Raw genomic sequence first — 18,715 nt, forward strand, 5'->3', positions numbered from 1 at the left:
TCTCAGGTAGTGACTGGGCCTTGTCCTCATTTGCCGTCCCTGGGCTAGGCAGGTGGGGACAGATTCAGGGCCAGGACCTGGTTAAGCTGACAGATTAGACACGGAGCCTCTTAATCTCCTCCCTGACCTTTATGAGTGGCCTGGGTCTTGTCCTCCCCTCGTGGAAAGCTAGGGTGTGCCAGCCTGGCCCCACTCTTCTTCCTTCCAAGCAGAAGCCCCTCCTGTCCCTTCACCCCTAACTTAACATCCTTTCCCATGCCGGTGTTTCCATTACCCCCACCCCTGTCCCTACCTCAGACACCTGCACTGGGAGAACAGCTAGCTAATTAATCCCATCCGGTTATTAAGTGGGGGATTTTGAAGGATAAAGGGAGGTGGGGAAGCCACAAGCGGGGACCTGGGTTGATGCAGCACTGGGGCAAACTAATGAGCAATGACAGTGCCTGCCCGCTGTCCTGGGACACGAATGGGAATGTATCCTCCTCCTTGGCACTGGCTCCTTCTGCAGTTGGCTCCCAGCCTGCTGGGCACTTAGTTGGATAACAGTACGGTGGAGGTTGGGGGACAGGCATGAGGAGCCAAGCCCCAGAAGCACACTCACGGACACACCACCAGGACTCCCAATGATTTAATCTGGGGCACAGTTCCCCCCCTGAACACATACTTCCTCCTGGCATTCAGAGCTCCCTTTTCCTTTTCCTGTCCCCCAAACTGGAATGGGGCAGGGGGTGGGGGGAGGTTCTGGCCCTTAGCCTCTGCCCCCGCTACCCCTTGCCTGCCCTGTCAATCACACATCCAAGTTCAGAGCTGGCCTCCAAGAGCATCTCCTATCCCAGTTGCCCCTGGAAGGTCATGCATTTCAGGACCAGGGGGAGCTGGGCCAACTATAGGACCTTCACTCCCACCACGAGCCATCCCTTTCAATGAAGTGAGGAATCATCCTGGTGGAAAAGTCCTCGGAGAACTTCAAGTTCCAGTGCCCCATTTTTACAGATGGGGAGATTGAGGCAAGAAGGAGGGGAGTGGTCTGCCCAGATTCAAGCAGTAAGTTGGGGCAGAGTTGGGATTTAGAGCAAAGCTTTCTGGATCCTCATAAAGGACTCCATTCTAATCAACTCAAGCTCAATTTCTAACCCTTTTGTACAAACCATGGCAAAGTATAGATAGATATCTGTATTTATATTATATATATATATATATAATACACATATGTATAACATCTTTAAGAAATAGACACACATCACTAGGTATAGGTTTCCAGAGCACTGTAGACTCATCAACCTTTGGCCTCTCCCTCTCTTGCCTGACAACCAGCCCTGTTATCCACAGGGTCTTGCATGGGCCCTCCCTTTCTAGATCAGCCCAGAAATGCTGCCAATCAGCCCAGAAATGCTGCCAATCAAGTCCTCGGTAGTCCAGAACTACCGAGTCCTAGGAGCTGATTCGACCTTCCAGGTTTTAATAATAGACAACTCTGGATCCCTGGAGCCTTGATTCCTTTTGGCATTACAGAACCACAAAGAATCATCAAGATTCTCAGCTCCACTGGGTAAACTGGAACCAGTAAATCTCAAACATCTAGCATTGCCACTCCTTCCTTGACTCTGTGATCAACCTAGAGCCACAGAATCCTGATTCCTTTGGACATTCTAGAATGGCACTTAAAAAAAAAAAAAAACAAACCCGTGGATCATAAAGAAGCATTGATGATCTCTTTGGTTTGATGTTTTTTCTACAGCTGGTGGTCAGGAGTTATCTAATATCAAGAACTCCCAAGCTGTCACTGTAGCCCTTCCAGAACCACAGACACTCTGTTGTTTTGTGCATTCTAGAAAAATGATTGTTTACTTTCCTTGGTAGGTCGACATTCTAGCTCAAACCTGTTCTAGAACCATGAGTGCTTATTGCTGTGGTCAATCTAGATTCACAGAATCTTAACTCTTGGGCCTTCTGGAACCACAAGGTCTTTTCTTGACCTGCAGTCAACAATCTTTGTCATTGGTTAATAAAGACGATTTTGAATTCCTGGGGCATTCCATAACTCTCCCTCCTTATGTGGTCTAGAAAAAAAAATAATTTGCTACTTGGTTAGCTGAGTCTAGAAGCAACAGTCCCTTGAATCTTAGGTCAATCCAGACCTACAAACGTAATGTCTGTTGCTGCCCCTGGAGGAAATGTACCACCGATTCCTGACCCTGCTCAACAACCCAACCCAGCCACACAGAGGAATCTAGAACCACCAGTCCTTGTCTCTTGGGTGGTCCAGAATCCTGGATTCCCCAGCTCTGGGGAGACTCAGGCGTCAGGCTGATAAAGGGGTCTTGAGAGGGAGCATGGAACACAGAGGAATTAAGATCCAGCATGTCTGTGGTGGGTCCCCTATCCATGGCAGAACTTCACCAGCTAAGAGTTTACCCAGCAGGCCTGTTGGTCTTGGGTAACACCTGCCCCCATCCCAGGAGAGGGCCCTAACTCTCCATCTCTCTATCTCTGGGAAGGGGGTACAAAGAGGGAGACACCAGCTGGCATCATGGGGGCAGGGTCAGTGCCAGGGTTGGTGTGAGTACTTGGGGGCTGGCAATCCCATCTTCCGCCTCCACACCCTCCCCCTCCTTGGCCTCCTCTTCCTCATCTTCTTCCTGGCAGCAGCTCAGCGCAAGTTCGTTCTCATAACAAAATGCAGCCAGAGAGCCTGGGAAACTAGACTTGGGGCTGTGAGAAGCCCGCTCTGCCTGTTCATCCAACTCCTTGGCGCTGCAGACTGGTGTCCCTGGGACCTCATAAGTGCGGTGGAAGTGGCGATAGTCAACCTCATACTGGGAGCCACGCTGGAAGAGGACTGGCTCAAAACGATGGCCCCAGAGCAGCTCACCAGGGAGGTAGGAGGAGCGACACTGTGTGGTCATGGCCGTGGCCTCAACCATGCCCTCAAGAATGACCACCAGCTCAAAGTCAGCCTGGGCCAGCTCGGCACGTCCTAGTTCATACAGAGGACTGGCAGAGTCGATCTCATGCACGATGGTGATGGGAGACACAAGGAAGATTCGATCAGTGCCACCATCAAAGCCCACGTCCACATCCTGGTGATCCAGTGGTATATACTCACCCTCTGGGGTGACACGAGGCTGTGGCAAGAAGGGAGGGGCCAAAGACAGATGGCAGGGAGCACGGAGAGGAATGGAGACAGAGGCAAGGAGAGAATGGAATGGAAATGTAGAGAAAGGGGAGAGCAGAAATAGGCAGGGGTTGTGGGGTGAGAACATGGACCCAGAGAGAGAGGGGAATGGAGGCCCAGAGAAGGGTGAGGACAGAGCCAGAGATCAAGAGAGAGAGACAGAGACTCAAAGGGTTCAGGGATAGAAACACAAGAGAGACAAAGAGAGGGCACAGAGGGGCACAATGATATCGGCATCGAGTCACAGAAATCAGCAAGGCAGAGACGAAGTTAAAGAGACAACAGAAGAGTAAAGTCCAAGCAACAAGTGGAGAGGGAGGAAAAAGAAAAATGGTTTTCAACATATGGCCATTGAGGGATAAATCAAGATGACAACCCGTTCAATACTCTCTATTCCACCCCAGCCTTGGGCTAACCCCTGGGTTATCTATCCCCCCGACCCAACTACAAGCCCCTCTGCCCCATTGTGCATGTGTATGTGTGGGGGCAATTGGCACTTCCCCCCCACATCCCCTCATTGGCTCCATACCCAACCTCCCCAGCCCTGTCAGCGCCCTGCAGACTTCTGGGAGTATCTGAGGGTATCTCTCGTAGTCCTGAATCCTAGTCTTGCAGCAAGAAGGAGCCCTCAGATGCTGCTGGGAGTTGTTGTAGTTCCCACCACCATTCTCCCCACCTTCTCTTCAAAGTCCAACCTCACCCCAGGGTTCTTAACTTGGCAAGGACAACTAACTACTTGGGCAAGGACAACTAACTACTGCCCTAGGATTTGGGCAGTTTAACTATAATTTTAGAGAAACACTAAAGTACTTTCTTCAGGGCACCAGAGGGAGCTCCTACCCCAGGGGCCAATGGGGGTCGTAGTTGTTTTATTTGTCTGTTTTGGTGATACGCTACAATTTAAGGGTGTTTTCCAGCCCTGGAAGCCTCTGAGCAGGGGACTGATGGGGCCAACTGGGCCACTGAGATGGGGAATGAAGTCTCCCACAAAGGCTGCAAGACTCCTTACCCAGAGGCCACGGAGAATTGTGTTCCATGCCTCTGCAGGTGTGACTTGTACCCCCATCCTTGGCCCTACATCTCCCACAATCCCATAGGGGACTAGCCTCAAGTCACAGGCCATTCTTGGTACTACCATGTTGGCTGGTAATTATAAACCAGAGCCATGGTTTACACCACCCACAAAAATACATCATCTGCTCAGACCATCCCTTCTGGACACCTTCCCCGCCCACAGAGCCTTCTGGAAATTGTAGTTCAGAGCCTTTACAGGCCAGGTGTGGCCTTCTCGGGTCTAGCTATCTCTCAACCCCACTGGGGGCCCATCCTCAAGCCACAGGAAGTTCTTTACGTCTCAACCCCCGTTTCAAGCCTAGCTCTCCAGTCAGCACCGGTCACAGACCTCCCTTTTGGGTCTCCAGCTCCTCTAACTGATCCGGGAAGGAGCCTCAGGCCACATAGAGGGCGGAAGGGCTCCCCGGCGCGAGACCGCTGGGAATTGTAGTCCACGCGCCCCCCAGGCCCACCGCGCACCCTACCCTCGGGCCTACATCTCCCACAATGCCCCCCGCGACGAGCCCCTCCCTTCCGCCCCTGGGCCCGCACCTGCAGCAGCTGGGCCCGCACGTGGGCCTCGACCAGGTGGCTGCGGCGGAGGTTGCCGACGCGCCACATGAGGCAGAGGCGGCGGTCGCGCAGCGCCACGACGGCGTTCTCGCTGAACACAAGCGTCTCGTTGCGCTTCTTGGGTTTGGCCATCTTGGCCATGACGGCGCCCACGACGAAGGCGTCGAGCACGCAGCCAGCGATGCACTGCAGCACCACGGCGGCCACGGCGGCCGGGCACTCCTCGGTGACGCTGCGCACGCCGTAGCCGATGGACGTCTGCGTCTCGAGCGCGAAGAGGAAGGCGGCCAGGAAGCTGGCCACGTGGGAAAAGCAGGGCGCGGGCGGCGGCGGGGCGGCCAGGTCGCCGTGCAGCGAGGCGATGAGCCAGAAGGCCAGGCCGAAGAGCAGCCAGGAGGCGAGGAAGGAGCAGGAGAAGAGCAGGCACATCCAGCGCCAGCGCACGTCCACGCACGTGGTGAACAGGTCGCTCAGGTAGCGCGCGCCCTGGCCGCCCAGGTTCACGAAGCGCACGTTGCAGTGCCCGTCCTTCTTGACGAAGCGCCCGCGGCGCCGCCCGGCCTGCGACGGCGCCCACCCGTTGCGGCACAGCCCCGGCCCGGCCTCCTCCTCGTCGCCGGCGCGGCCCTCCCCTGGCTCCAGGGCGCCGCTAAGGCGGCGCAGGGCCCTGGCCAGGCCCATTGGGCGGGGGCACCCCCTCCACTTGGCCTAGTGGGGGGCGGGCGCCCCAAACCTGTGGAGACGAGAAACGGGCGGCAATGTCAGGGATGCCGGAGACGGTGGGCTCCTCGGCCGGGCATGCACGCTGGGCCACGGTGGCCTCACCTGGCAAGTGGCATATTACCCACCCTAAAAGTCGGAAGAGTACAGCATCGAGGATGGCGATATCATAGGAGATGCTGGTGTAGCAACAACAGCGACAGAGTCATAGCCATGACCTTATGGCAAGGGCCACGGTAGTTAGAGCAGATGTCTCTACAACGGCAGACCCTCCTGTGAGCCCTTTACATGAATGTGAACATATTTGAACCTAACACCAATGTAGAGGTTATTATCTCCATCTTATAGATGAGAAAACAGAGGCACAAAATTTCTAACTTGCTCAAGGTCGGTGCTGAGTAAACTAAGATTTGGGCGTCAACAAGCCAGAATCGGCAAAGTGGTAACCCTTTGTCAGCACGGAATCCCAATGGAGAGATGAATTGGGGCTCTAGGCCATCCATGGCTCAAAGCAGGCTCACAAAGCACAAGCAATGCAAGGAAAAATGGTGGATGTACTGAAATTCATTAAAATTAAAAACTTTTGAGGGATGCCCCCCACTGGCTCAGTCAGTGGAGCGTGGGACTCTTGATCTCGGGGTTTTGAGTCTCCCCACATTGGGTGTAGTGACTGCTTAAAAATAAAGTCTTTAAAACCCACCAATGGAAGAAAATAGATGCAAATCATATATGTAAGAAGTTTATAATATCTAAAGACCTCAATAAGGTAATAATAAAAAGACACCACAATTTAAAAATAGGCAAAGGAGGGGCTCCTGGGTGGCTCAGCCGGTTAAGCATCCAACTCTGTACAACTCTTGGTTTTGGCTTAGGTTGTGGTCTCAAGGGTCTTGAGATCAAGGACTACATCAGGCTCTGCACTCAGCGTGGAGTCTGCTTAACCCTCTCTCCCCCTCTACCTCTCCCCTCTGTGCTGTTTAAAATAAATCTTAAAAAAAAAAAAAACAGGCAAAGAATCTGAAGAGACATTTCTCTAAGAAAAATATACAATAAGAGAAACACATAAAAAGATGTTCAACATCATTAGCCATCAGGGAAATGCAAATCAAAACTACGAGACATTATTTTCCACCCACTTGGGAAGATAACAAGTGTTGGCAAGGCTGTGGAGAAGTTGGCCCCCCCTTGAATGCTTCTGGTGGCATATAAAGTGGTGCAGCTGTTTTGCAAAACCATCTGGCAGTTTCTTAAATGGTTAAACATAATTACCCTATGACCCAGCAATTCCAAGTCTAGGTATCTACTCAGGACAAAACAAATGTCCAAACACTTGTACACAAATGTTCCTAATAGTATTGGTTGAGATTGCCAAAAGATGGAAACAACCCAAATAGCCATCAACTGATAAACAAATAAATGTGGTATATCCACATGATGAAGTACTACTTAGTACTAAAAAAATGAAGCACTAACATGTTACAACCTGGACAAACCCTGAAAACATCATGGTAAGTGAAGCCGGATGCAGAAGACCACATATTGGGGCACCTGGGTGGCTCAGTTGATTAACCATCTGACTCTTGGTTTTGGCTGAGGTTTGATCTCAGGGTCGTGAGATGGAGCCCCGAGTCAGGCTCTGTGCTGAGCAGTTTCTGCTTAAGACTTTCTTTTCCCCTGCTCCTCCATCTCCCTCAAATAAATATTAAAAAAAAAAAAGACCACATATTGCCTACTTTCATTTATATTGAAATCTGTACATTGAGAAAGGAGACTAGTGGTACCCAGGGCTGGGGAGATGCAGGATGTGGGAAGTGATAGCCAGAGGACATGGGTTTTCCTGCTGGGGTGATGCAAATATTCTAAAATTGACTGTGGTGATGGTGGCACAACTCCACAAAAATACTAAAAAACACATTGAATTATACACTTTAATGTGTCAGCTGTATTTTATCTGAATTATGTAGGTTTTTTTTTTCAAATTTTAAGTAATCTCTACACCCAACGTGGGGTTCGAATGCATGAGCTCGAGATAGAGTGCCATGCTCCACGACTGAGCCAGCCAGGTGCCCCTTTTCTAACATATTTCAATGAAGCTGTTTAAAAAAAGGCCCAAGCTCAGCCCTGACCCTCAGATCTTCGGCAAATCTAACCAGTTTCTTCAAATGTAAAAGGGGGGATTTGAGGTTAGGAAGTGTCTTCCAGTTATCTAGATCAAGAACTCAGTCCTGTCTTAGTTGCTGGCCAACTATGTGTTCTGGAACCACTGGCTTCATTTTCTGGAGCCTCATTTGTGGAAAGACCCTGGGATTTCGAATCGGGCAGTTCTAGGGTGAATCCGAACCCTGTCACTTACTGACTGTAGGAGTGGTGGCAAGTCACCTCAGCTCCCTCATATGGGAAGTGGAATCTCAGCGACTCAACAGGGCGGGAGAGAGATGAGGGAGGGTGGGGCATGGATGGGGACCTCATTACCCCACATCCAGCAGCTGTGGAGGAGAGACTTCGAGGGCCCATCTGGGCTAGGGGTTAGATACTCGGCTATCACGTCCATCGGTATTTACCAAGCACCTAATGTACTGTGTGCGCCCTGCACTGGGCTCTGGGATCCTCACAGGCTTCTGGACAGGGCCAGGGGTGCTCAACTGAGAGGGCTGTTGACTGATACCAGTTTCAACATCAGTGGGTCCAGCATACCTCCCTTGTTCCCCACCCTGGTCACTGAGCTCTGCACCTGCTGCCCATAACCACCTGGACATGCTGCATTCTGAGGACACAAAAGTTGTGGTTTAGGTCAGAGTGGACTGGGCCTGTGTTGAGCATCTCCAATGTACCCCAATCTTGACTCTTTTCTTACCCTCAACAATCCTGGGAGTTGGGAACCCATTCTTCCAAAAAGGGATTAGCTGAGGCTACATGCTGAAGGGGCCAGCTTTGAATCCAGGCCCTGACCCCTGCATGTGTAGCCCCCTCTGTCCGTAAGTCCCCACTATGTGCTGGTTCCACCAGGGGCCACCAACAGGGTAGGTCCTCCAGGCTGGGTCCTCCCACACCTGCTCACTCATGTCTAATCACAACCCTTAGATGCAAGGGGCTTTGTTTTCCACAGTAAACTTTGTCTCAGTCCCCTCAGCTGAACAGAAGTCCTGGACTCCCACCTAGGGTCCTCAGGTGCCAAAACCCAAATGACAAACCACAGACCTCGGGGGGGGGGGTTCATTTCCTGAGCACCTACCATGTCCTAGGCTTTGCCTGAGCTCAGGAGATGCCCGCAGCCCACCCACAGACTCCACCACACCCCACTGCTCACCTCACTTCGACTGTCCAGGACGCTGGGAAGATCACTGCCCCACTTCACAGGGTGGGGAATAGGCTCGGACACCTGGCCAGACCCACACAGTGCTGAGGGTAGGGTGCCAGGTCAGGTCCTGAGCCTTTCCAACACAGGGCTCTGCGTCAGTCCCCCCCTAGGCCCTGTGAGGCAGAAGTGACCGTGTCCATTTCACAAATTAGATGGGGGCTTTCACTTCCAGAGGGCCCTGTCCGTGTCCAATGGGGCCCAGCTCACAGAGAGTGGGTAGGACATGGGTTCAAGCACCCTCCTTCACCCCCCCTGCAGGAAGGCAGGACAGGAGGGAAAAGGATCCAGAGCCTGAAGCCCTCCCCCATCCTCCCCCTGACCTGCCAGAGCAGCTTAATGTTTCCATATAAAGGAGACACGGGGCTTAAGGTGTGTCAACTTGGTGTCAAAGTCACCGTCTAATCTGAGGCCAAGAAGCTCCGCCCCTGGGCCCCCACCTCCCTTCCCCCTCAAAAAGCACTTTCACACTCTTCTGGAGACCCTGGCTGTCCACCCCCCCCAACCCCCCCCCAACAACAGGGCCTGAACAGCAGGTTGAGGGGCAGAGATTGACAGAGCAGGGGGGGCGTCGGGACACAGTCTGAACAAAGAGGCTTGGAGTGGACAGGAAGGGTGCGGAGGGAGGCAGAGGGACAGACAGATCCCACAGGGGGTACAGGGAGGCAGAGAGAGGACAGATGCCCAGAGGGAGCAGGACAGAGACGGGGGGGGGGGGGGGGTCAGAGACACAGCGGGAGGGGACAGGAGAGACAGGCAGACTAGAAGCAGCTGGGATGGGGAGATGATGCATCAGGAAATGGGAAGACAGGGAGCCGGAGCTGGGGACAGAGACAGGGTAAGAGAGGCTCACGATGACAGGGATGAAGGGGCAGAAGGCAGATGGAGATGGGGTCAGAGATGGAGGCGCCTGAATGGGGGAGAGGTTGCTCTGGGGCTGGAATCGGTCACTGAAGGGGAAGCAGGACCTTCCGGGGGGACAGCAAAGACAGGGAATGCGGGGTGGAGGGGCCCTAGCAAGGAGGGTGTGGGGGGAGGTGGGATGGTTTCAGCCCAGGACCTCTGCATGGAGGCACGTACCTGGTGGGGCAGCCCACCCCCATGCCCTCCGCTGGGGGATCCTCTGCTAGGGCCACAGGGAGGCCCCCGTGGGTGCTGAGGGGCAGCAGTGTGTCCTGGGCCCCAGGGGCCTTGTGCTGGGCGCCCGACCTCTGTGTCCACAGGCGGATCAGAGGCCTGGCTGAGGGGGGGCAGGGGGTGGGGCCAGCCCAGAGCCGCAGAGGGGGAGCCAGGGAGGATGGCCAGGCAGGGCAGCTGGGCCGCAGCCCAAGCAGGCTGGAGAGGAGACGCGGTGAAGAAACGGGAGGGGGGAGGGGGATAGGGAGACACGGGGAGATAGGGACACAGAAGGGGAGAAAGGGGACAGCAGCAGGAGGACAGAAAAATGGGCTCCTCAGTTTCCTTTGAGATGAAGACTTCAAAAGGCCAGGGACACAGGTGAGCCACCCCTCCAGAGACCTGGACTGGGCTCCATGTGAATAAAATTCAGGGTGGGGTGTACAAACAGCACCCAATGGGCGGGGAGACCCCATGAAGCAGGGATTCTCGGTGGCCTCTGGACAGCTGGGAACCGGGTCCCACATCCTCCTCCCCTTTCTTCATAGGGAAGCAGCCAGCAGGATGAGTCTCACATACATCAGGCCTCATTCTGGTCCTTTACTGCCTTGGGGGCCCTGGACCTCCTTCCCTGCACATCGCTTGCCTGGGATGCAGGAGGGAGAAGACCCATACAGCCCCCTACCCCCACCCCTCGGAAGTCCTGGCCAAACCCTGTTGGCTGGAAGTGGGGACAAAACCAGATTCTGCTGGAAGAACCCACCCTTCAACCTCAGCTAGGCCCACTGTAAAGTGCTCTGAGTTCTCCGGGGCGGGGAGGCCAGTGGCCAAAACTGGGTCCTGTAAGCGAGAGGTCAAAGCCAGACAGCTCGCAGAATATCCACAGCAATGCTGGCCACACCAGGCCCACCTGGGAAAGAGGCCAACAGGTCCTGGGACAGGTTGAGGGGGGAAGGGTATGGCCAGAGCCAAACCCAAATCTTTCCACCGGAGGGGGCACAGGAGTCAAACCAAGGCTCCTGAACCAAACCAGGTAGTTTTACAGTCATGGGTTGACCCAGACGCATGGGCAAGAGGGGTCAGGGGACCAAACGAAGTCCTTTCCAAGAACAGCACGTCAAACAGAATCCATCGTGGCAGCTCACTGGTCCAGTGAAGCCTGACTCTGGGAGGAGAGGCTCAGCAGGTCTGCAGGGCCGTCCCGGCCGTGGCGGCCGCCTCCTCAGACACTGATGGTGCGGAAGACTGTGAAGCCTGACAGGGCGGTGCTAACGAGGACCCCGGGACACTGTGGATGCCAGTGCAACTCCTTCAGGTCTGTCTCGCCCTGGTGCACGAACAGCAGCTGCTGGGGAAGGTCCGCCAGCCCAGGGTCGGTCTCCGTGTCGCCTGCCTCGGGGTCCCGTTCAACTGCCAGGTCCCACTGTGTGATCTGGTTGTCTGCCCCTGAAGCTGCGAAGACTCCGCTGTCCTGGGGGTGCCACTCGACAGAGGTGATGGGGGCCACGTGCTGCTTGAAGGTGGCCACCGGGGAGCCGGACTATGGGAAGAGGGGAGTCAGGGGCTCTGGACACCTCAGCCTGACTCCCAGTTCGCTGAGACTGGCTCCCAGGGAGCCCTCACCACTCTCCAGCCTTAGGGGTTCCACTGGGGCCCCACCCCTGGGACTTGCACAAGCCCAGGTTCTCTGAAAGGGGCAGAGGGACAAGTACATCTGGTAATAGAGGCATAACATCCTAGGGGCTGTGGGAACTGTGGTTTCACCTGCCAAGCCCTTCCAGCTCCAGGTCACAAAGTCCCCACCATGTCCAGGGAGGACATGCCTCAGGTTCCCTTCCTATAAAGGGGGTGGTTCTCAGGGGCCCCCAGAGTGGCTCAGTCATTTAAGTGCAGACCCTTGGTTTCAGCTCATGATTTCAGGGTTGTGAGATCAAGCCCCACGTCAGGTTCTGTGCTCAGTGTGGAGTCTGTTTGAGATTCTCTCCCTCTCTGCCCTTCACCCCACTCATACTCTCTCTCCAAATAAATCTTTTTTTTTTTTTTTTTAAGATTTTATTGATTTAATCATTAGAGATACAGAGAGAGGCAGAGACACAGGCAGAGGGAGAAGCAGACTCCATGCAGGGAGCATGATGCAGGACTTGATCCCAGAACCCTGGGATCACCACCTGAGCCAAAGGCAGACGCTCAACCACTGAGTCACCCAGGCATCCCTAAATAAATAAATCTTTAAAAAGGAGGGGAGTAGTGGTTCTCAAACTGCTCTCTTCCTACTGATTCTATGAAGGCCTTAAAGAAAACAGAACCATAGCTCCCAGGGTCCAGAAAGAAAGAAAAAGGAGCACTTCTACTAACTCAAAGGTACAGCTGAGGACCGGAGTCTCTCTAAACTGGAGAAGTAGTTCCAAAGTCCCAATGGCCAATCAACTTGGCCATGGAACCTGGCCCTACACCTGCCTTGGGGGCTGGAACCGGTTTCTAGAAGGTTCCTCAGAGCTGACGCTATAGAAATCCTTACACCTGAGGACAGAGAAGATGCAATGTCTCATGTCCAGAGCCCCTCCTAGCTCTATAGTCAGTTGTCACTGGGTGTGATGTCACATCTGTCCCTGTCCTTCCTGTACCTGTTTCCTCTCCTGCAATGAGCGATGTGGGCTCCGATTCTCAGCTGATTCCACAAAGCTCACTAACATAAAGTCTACAGTTCACTGAGACTCCAGAAGCCCCGGGCCACGTGGCCAGCTGCTCTGCTCACCAGCGGGTAGATGGGAATGGGGAGTCTCTGCTGCTACCTGGCCGCTCGTCTCCTGTCACCTCTCCAGCTGGGGGGTGTGTGTGTCAAGCCACCCTCCACCAGGAACAGCCTTTTCCTGCTGAGCCCTGTTCCTCATCTGCACCCCAAAAGGGCTGGACCCCAACTCGACAGGCCCTCCCAGCTCCGGTGTAAACAAGCACCTAAAGAAGGGAAGCCTGCAAATCCCAGGGCCTGCTGGGAAAATACCTTGAACTGCCTCAGGTCCCAGATCTTGAGGGCTCCATCGTCCCCGCCGCTGAGCAGGAAGGGTTCCCGGCGGCTCCAGTTGATGACATTAACATCTCCATCATGGGCAGAGGTGGTGGTGAGCATGCAAGCCTTGCTGGGGGCAGCCCGGATGTCCCAGATGCGAATGGAAGCATCAGCCGAGCAGGAGGCGAACACCTAGACAAGGCAGGGCCTGGGTGACCTCGGCATACCTGCCACCCCAGCCTGGACCCCAAGGACGACTAGCGATGGACTAGTGCCCCCTCACTGTGCCTAGCTCCCGTCCCATCCTCCTTCAAGGCCCAGGAGTCCAGACCACCAGCCCCCCTCACCGTGTCCTCAGTTGGGGACCACTGTAGGTCCTCCACAGAGCGTGTGTGGCCCATAAATGGCCGCTGGTCCACATGCCAGGAGCCACCATCCGTTGGTGTCCAGAGGTGGATGTTCTTCTGGCAGTCTCCGGTCAGCAGGCGCCCTGGAAACAGAGTCAGGAAAGTATCAGGGCCCAGCTGGCCACAGCTCCCTCTTCTCCAGCAGTTTTAGCCCCCACCTTCCCTACAGATCCTGCTCCCTCTCACACCCCCAGGACCAACTGTGCACCCCAGGGACTCACCAGACACCCGGGGGGACCAGTCAAGAGCAAAGCCCTCGCCCATGTGGCCAGCAAAGGTGAAGATGGGCTTGACACGGGCCTGCTCATCCCGGAGGAAAGTTGCCAAAGCCTGGGGATCATCCACCACCTGCAAAAGCCGCCGCAGGGCAAACACCTCCACCTGGCCCTTCTCTGACCATATACCAGCCACCGGCTCCTCGCCCAGCCAGGATACCTGCAGGGGAAGGGACAGGAGGCTCAGGGTGGTGACCACAGCTCCTCACAGCCCCGAGAAGCAGAACTGCAGTCCCAGGGCTAGGACTCCAGCTCCCGGAAGCCTTGGTGGGGACAAAAATCACAGCCTGCAAGATCAGCTTGGTACCTGGGACAACTTCCCATTCTATGTAGACGCATTCCACCAACCCTTGGGAGGGGTGGGAGGTGCTCAGACTACCAGTCCTTGTAACCCTCTCAATGTTGGTGAGTCACAGGCCATCATCCTTGGTTCTCTTTGCCCTGTACATCTGCTCACTAGAAGATCCCGTTCAGCCTCAAGGTTTCCAGTGGTCCCTAGTCTTGACCTCTCCTCAGCTCTAAGCTCCTACCACACTGACTGTTCAGATGGATCCAAAACCGAGCTCCTGATTGCCATCTGCAACCTCCTCCACCCTGGGGTTCCCCGCCTTGGGCCCCAGACTGGGGGACTCATTGACTTGTCTTTTCTTCTTTACACCCACCTGGTGCTAGCTACGCTCAAAATGCACCACTTCCAACTCCCCCGACCTCTACTGTAGCCACTCCTGCTAGTCCTGTCCTCTGGCTCCCCCACAGGGCTGTCCTTCTGCCCTCACATCTCTGCAGTCTATTCTCAATAGAGCAGTCAGAGGAATCTCTTCAAAACACAAGTCAGATCCTGGGGCACCTAGGTGGCTCAGTTAAGCATTCGACTCTCCATCTCAGCTCAGGTCATGACCTCAGGGTCCTGAGTTCGAGATCCGAGTTGGGCTCTGCACTCGGTGTGAAGCCTGCTTAAGACTCTCTGTCAGGGATCCCTGAGTAGCTCAGCGGTTTAGTGCTGCCTTCGTCTCCAGGATCGAGTCCTACATCGGGCTCCCTGCATAGAGCCTGCTTCTCCCTCTGCCTGTGTCTCTGCCTCCCTCATAAATAAATAAATAAATAAATAAATAAATAAATAAATAAATAAATAAAATCTTAAAAAAAAAATTCTCTCTCAAAAATAAACTCAACCCCCCCCCAATGGCTCCCAACTTCTCCCCAAGTAAAAGCCAAGTCCTTACATCAGCCAACAAGCCCCATCCAACCCATCACCTCCTTTTTGCCCACCCCTCAATGCTGTCACTCCCCCGTCGTCCATTTGCTCTGGTAGATGCACTGGTTTCCTTGCCTTCCCTTGAACTTCCTCCAACACACCAAATTTGCCACAGAGCCCTGGTACTTTGTTCCCTCTGCCTATAAACCCTTTCGGGGATGCCTGGGTGGCTCAGTGGTTGAGCATCTGCCTTCAGCTCAGGGTGTGATCTGGGGTCCTGGGATCGAGTCCCCCTTCAGGCTCCCCTCAGGGAGCCTATTCTCCCTCTGCCTCTGCCCCTCTCTCTGTGTCTCTTATGAATAAATAAATGAAATCTTTAAAAATAAACAAACCCTTTCTGGACAAGAAATCTTTGGCTCATTCCCTCACTTCCTGTGGGTGTCTGTTCAAATGGCAACTTATCCCAAATACCTCCCTGACTGCACTATTTAAGATAGCCAATCCACTCTAGGAACATCCCAATTCCCCTACCTTGCTTTGACTCTCCTCCACAGCACTCGGCACCTGTGGATGTGCTGCACATTTACTCAGCCTCCTCTTGTTCCCTTTCCCACTGGCATGTAAGTTTCGCAAAACCAGAGACCTTTTGCTCTGTCAAATCTCCAGTGCCTGACGTGGTAACACCCAAATGGGAATGCACAGCAAGGGCTGTGGGCCATGCGCCGCCCTAAGTGCTGTCCATACATCATCTGATCAAATCTACGCATCAGCCTGCTCAGAAGATGCTGTAACTCAGCAGCACAAAAGTGACCCCACAGCCCAGGACAGTTCTTGGGCGGTGACAGAAAATACACATCTCTACACTACAATGAGGCGCTGTCTCTAGGCACCTGAAATACCCATATGTTTTCCATTTTACCTTCCAGTCAGTTCCATCAGGCAAATTTTGCAATCGACGTTCCCCATTTTACTGAAGAGGAAAGAACCTGAAAAACAGCCCCATGTTGCTCCTAGCATAGGAACAATGAATTCGTATATACGATTACATGCCAGGAGCTTTTCTAAAAGCTGAAAAGCATGGATAAGGGGGTTGGCGGGGGAGGTCAGAGAATGTACAGTAGGCTCCTGGGACGGTATCTACCCGGACTCGGTTGATGCCACCATAGTGGGGCACCATAGCAAGCTCCAGCTGAGGCTTCCGATCTTCTTCATCCTCTTCATCTTCCTCCTCCTCCTCATCACTGCCCTCTGATGGCGGGGGCTTTGTCCCATGCAGATTATGCATCCGAAGCATCATCAGTCTGCGGGAAAGTGTGGCGTGAGTGAGGCACTGGATGCCAGGATCTTTAGGACGGAGGGAGGAGAGAAGCTGGAAACGCCAACTTCTAGATCTTGGTGGGAGGGGAAGCTGGGGGCTCAGACTCTTGGTCCTAAATAAAACCTCGGGTCTCACTCACCTGTTGCTCTGCGCGCTCTCCGCCTGGGTCCCAGCACACAGGTAAAGCGTAAGAGGAAGCTCTGTCCGGTTGTCTCCCAGGTGATCCCGGATTATGTCGAAGCTAAGACAGGGAGCTCCTGGGGACAGAAAAAGGGGTTGGGAAATGAGGATGGGCCAGAGATGTCAGTTCTCTCGCGTGTGATGATTTCACCCTTCTGAAGCCTCAGTGTTCTTCTCAGAGTGCCTCGTAAATTAAATACTCAGGAGCAGCCCCGCTCAGGACTCAAGATTCCGGTCCCCTCCTAACTCAGGACCCAGGAGTCCTGGTGCCCGGCCCTACCGGTCTGCGCTCGGTGGTAGAGCACGTAGGCCTCCTCGTCCATGACCAGCTCCTCTCCTTCGCGCAGCGGCGGTCCGCGGCCAGGCAGGTAGACCTGGGAAGAGCCGCTGGACTCGGCTTCCATGGGTTCCCCGGTTTCGCACGTGCGCGATTTACCATTGGGCGCCGCCATCTTCGAACCCTCTCACCGCCGGCGCGAGGTACGGTCGTCACTTCCGGGTTGCGGTTTCCTCCTTCAGACATCCGCCCGGCTGCACGGTTGCCTTGGAAACCTCCCAGCTCACCAATTTGAGAGGGCGCCGGGGAGAGGGTGAAGGAGATCTAAGGTAACGGCGTCCCAGCCTAGCGACCGAGGCCTGCGCGTTCGGAGAATCTACACCCTTCGCGTGACTTTGCGGCGCTTTTCCGCAGAGCAGTGGCAAGGCCTCCTGGGAGTTGTAGTTCTGTACGAGGCCAGTTTTCTCCTGCTGGAGGAGTTGCGAGCCCCGACGCCATCTTCCACCTTTGACTCCCAGCGCTTCCTTTCCGCTCGTTATTCGTGTATACAAATAGGAGTTCTCACTGGCAAAGAGACTCGGTTTTTGCTCCCTGAGGACCCATAAAGCCCGTTTCCTTTCCCCTCCTTGTTATGATGCCTTTAATTCACTTCAAAATGCTTCAGTGTGGACTGGATGATATGTATGAGTTAGTCGGTTGAATTTGCCCTCTTGGGGCAGTCAGTCGCCTAACCAGGCGTTCACCCTGCAGCTCTGGTCAGCGAGCACTTAATCAGAAAGTCAGCCCTCTGGAGAATTCTATTACAAGTGCTCTGTCTCTCTTTATCGCTCGTCAGCATCAGAGGTCTGGCTAATTGGCATAACGAAATGCTAGAAATAGATTCTCATTGGTGAGGTTAAGGGCATGCAGGATAGGTGCGTTGGCTGGAGCGTCTCACACTCTCCCCTCGCTTGCATGAACAGGATATAAAGGGTCTAGGAAGCCGCGCTGCCTGCAGCCATGGGGATGGGACCCTAGACTTAATCCTAAAATGTTTTGATCCTGGATCTTTGTTGACATCACCGCTGCTGCTCCTCCGCCTCTCTGGGTCTCGGGTCCGCCCTCACCCCTTCTCTCTCCTCTTCTTAGGGTCTTTTCTGACAGCTTCCTTCTGGGTCTTTGTCTCCCACCTCCCTCCAGGGTCAGTGTTCTCAATGTCATTTTCTTTCTCCCCTCTCTTCCTCTGTGGGACTTTTCTCAGGGTCTGTTTCCTCCAGAGAAGTTTGAGGGCGGCTCAGACAAACACGGAGCTCACACTTGGGACTGAGGAGGCATAAAAACGTGGTTTATTCCAAACACTGCAATGTGTAACGGGAGAGTGGGAGGGGAGGTTGGTGGTGGGCGTGGATTCCCAGACCGTCCCCTCCACAGCCCAGCTCCAGACCCGGCTGGAGATCTAGGAAGAGGAGGCTTTGGGGGGGAGGGGGTGGGTCACAAATAAAGGCTGGATTTGGATTTGGGGCTGTGGTTGGTGGCACGTGGGGTGCGAGAGGGAGGTATGACAGGGTGGGAACTTGGGCCAGGTGTTGGTTGGGATCCTCGCTAGGGCAGGGGGGAGGCGGGGCTTCCGTTGGGAGTGTCCTAGGTCAAAGACAAGGAAAAGCGGCCGAAGGTGGAAAAGGAGGAGAGTGTGTCACGGTTGGACGTCGAGGGTCACAGTCTGGTCGAGGGTACAGTCTGGGATTCGGGTCACAGTTTGGGGGTCGGGGGTCACAGTCTGGGGTCGGATGACCATTTTTAGGGGTCGGAAGTCACAGTCTGGGGTCAGGGGTTTCTGTGTGGCGGGGCCAAGGTCTGGGGTCACAGTTTGGCGAACGCGTCTCACAGTTTTGAGTCCCAATGGATGAAAGGTTAAAAACGGGCTCCCCCGGAGGCGTGGCTGGGGCCGGGGAGCTGCACAGTGATGAGGGGGCCACGGCCCCGGGCGTGGGGGTGGGGCGCGGGCGTGGCGTGACCCCCCCCACCTCCCGCCCCATCTGGTGACGTTAAAAAGCCCTTGTCGGGTTTAAAAAAAAAAAAAACCTC

General features: G+C 54.4%; 2 protein-coding genes across 2 annotated transcripts; both read right to left on the bottom strand.

Annotated features, from left to right (window-relative positions):
- Positions 1 to 656: 656 nt before the first annotated feature.
- Positions 657 to 10,090, bottom strand: KCNJ14 (potassium inwardly rectifying channel subfamily J member 14). Its single transcript, XM_041745998.1, has 3 exons — positions 9,957 to 10,090; positions 4,781 to 5,534; positions 657 to 3,125 (listed from the first exon to the last, which is right to left on the bottom strand). Exons 2-3 carry the CDS (start codon positions 5,480 to 5,482, stop codon positions 2,529 to 2,531), a joined length of 1,299 nt encoding a protein of 432 aa, XP_041601932.1. The 5' UTR covers positions 5,483 to 5,534; positions 9,957 to 10,090; the 3' UTR covers positions 657 to 2,528.
- On the bottom strand, positions 7,436 to 17,284 carry GRWD1 (glutamate rich WD repeat containing 1). Its single transcript, XM_041745996.1, has 7 exons — positions 16,655 to 17,284; positions 16,334 to 16,451; positions 16,018 to 16,177; positions 13,628 to 13,841; positions 13,347 to 13,489; positions 12,994 to 13,191; positions 7,436 to 11,532 (listed from the first exon to the last, which is right to left on the bottom strand). The coding sequence occupies exons 1-7, from the start codon at positions 16,824 to 16,826 to the stop codon at positions 11,215 to 11,217; spliced, it is 1,323 nt and encodes a 440-aa protein (XP_041601930.1). The 5' UTR covers positions 16,827 to 17,284; the 3' UTR covers positions 7,436 to 11,214.
- Positions 17,285 to 18,715: the final 1,431 nt, after the last annotated feature.

The sequence above is a fragment of the Vulpes lagopus genome, chromosome 2, assembly GCF_018345385.1.
Source record: "Vulpes lagopus strain Blue_001 chromosome 2, ASM1834538v1, whole genome shotgun sequence".
NCBI lineage: Eukaryota > Metazoa > Chordata > Mammalia > Carnivora > Canidae > Vulpes > Vulpes lagopus.

What these genes read in the sequence shown, in the direction of transcription:
- KCNJ14 (XM_041745998.1), bottom strand. Translation starts at nt 5,482, where the DNA reads ATGGGCCTGGCCAGGGCCCTGCGCCGCCTTAGCGGCGCCCTGGAGCCA. An exon ending in TGCGGGCCCAGCTGCTGCAG is followed by an intron (nt 3,126 to 4,780) that starts GTGCGGGCCCAG and finishes TTCTTGCCACAG; the next exon opens with CCTCGTGTCACCCCAGAGGG.
- GRWD1 (XM_041745996.1), bottom strand. Translation starts at nt 16,826, where the DNA reads ATGGCGGCGCCCAATGGTAAATCGCGCACGTGCGAAACCGGGGAACCC. An exon ending in GAGAGCGCGCAGAGCAACAG is followed by an intron (nt 16,178 to 16,333) that starts GTGAGTGAGACC and finishes ACTTTCCCGCAG; the next exon opens with ACTGATGATGCTTCGGATGC. An exon ending in GGTCCCCAACTGAGGACACG is followed by an intron (nt 13,192 to 13,346) that starts GTGAGGGGGGCT and finishes TGCCTTGTCTAG; the next exon opens with GTGTTCGCCTCCTGCTCGGC.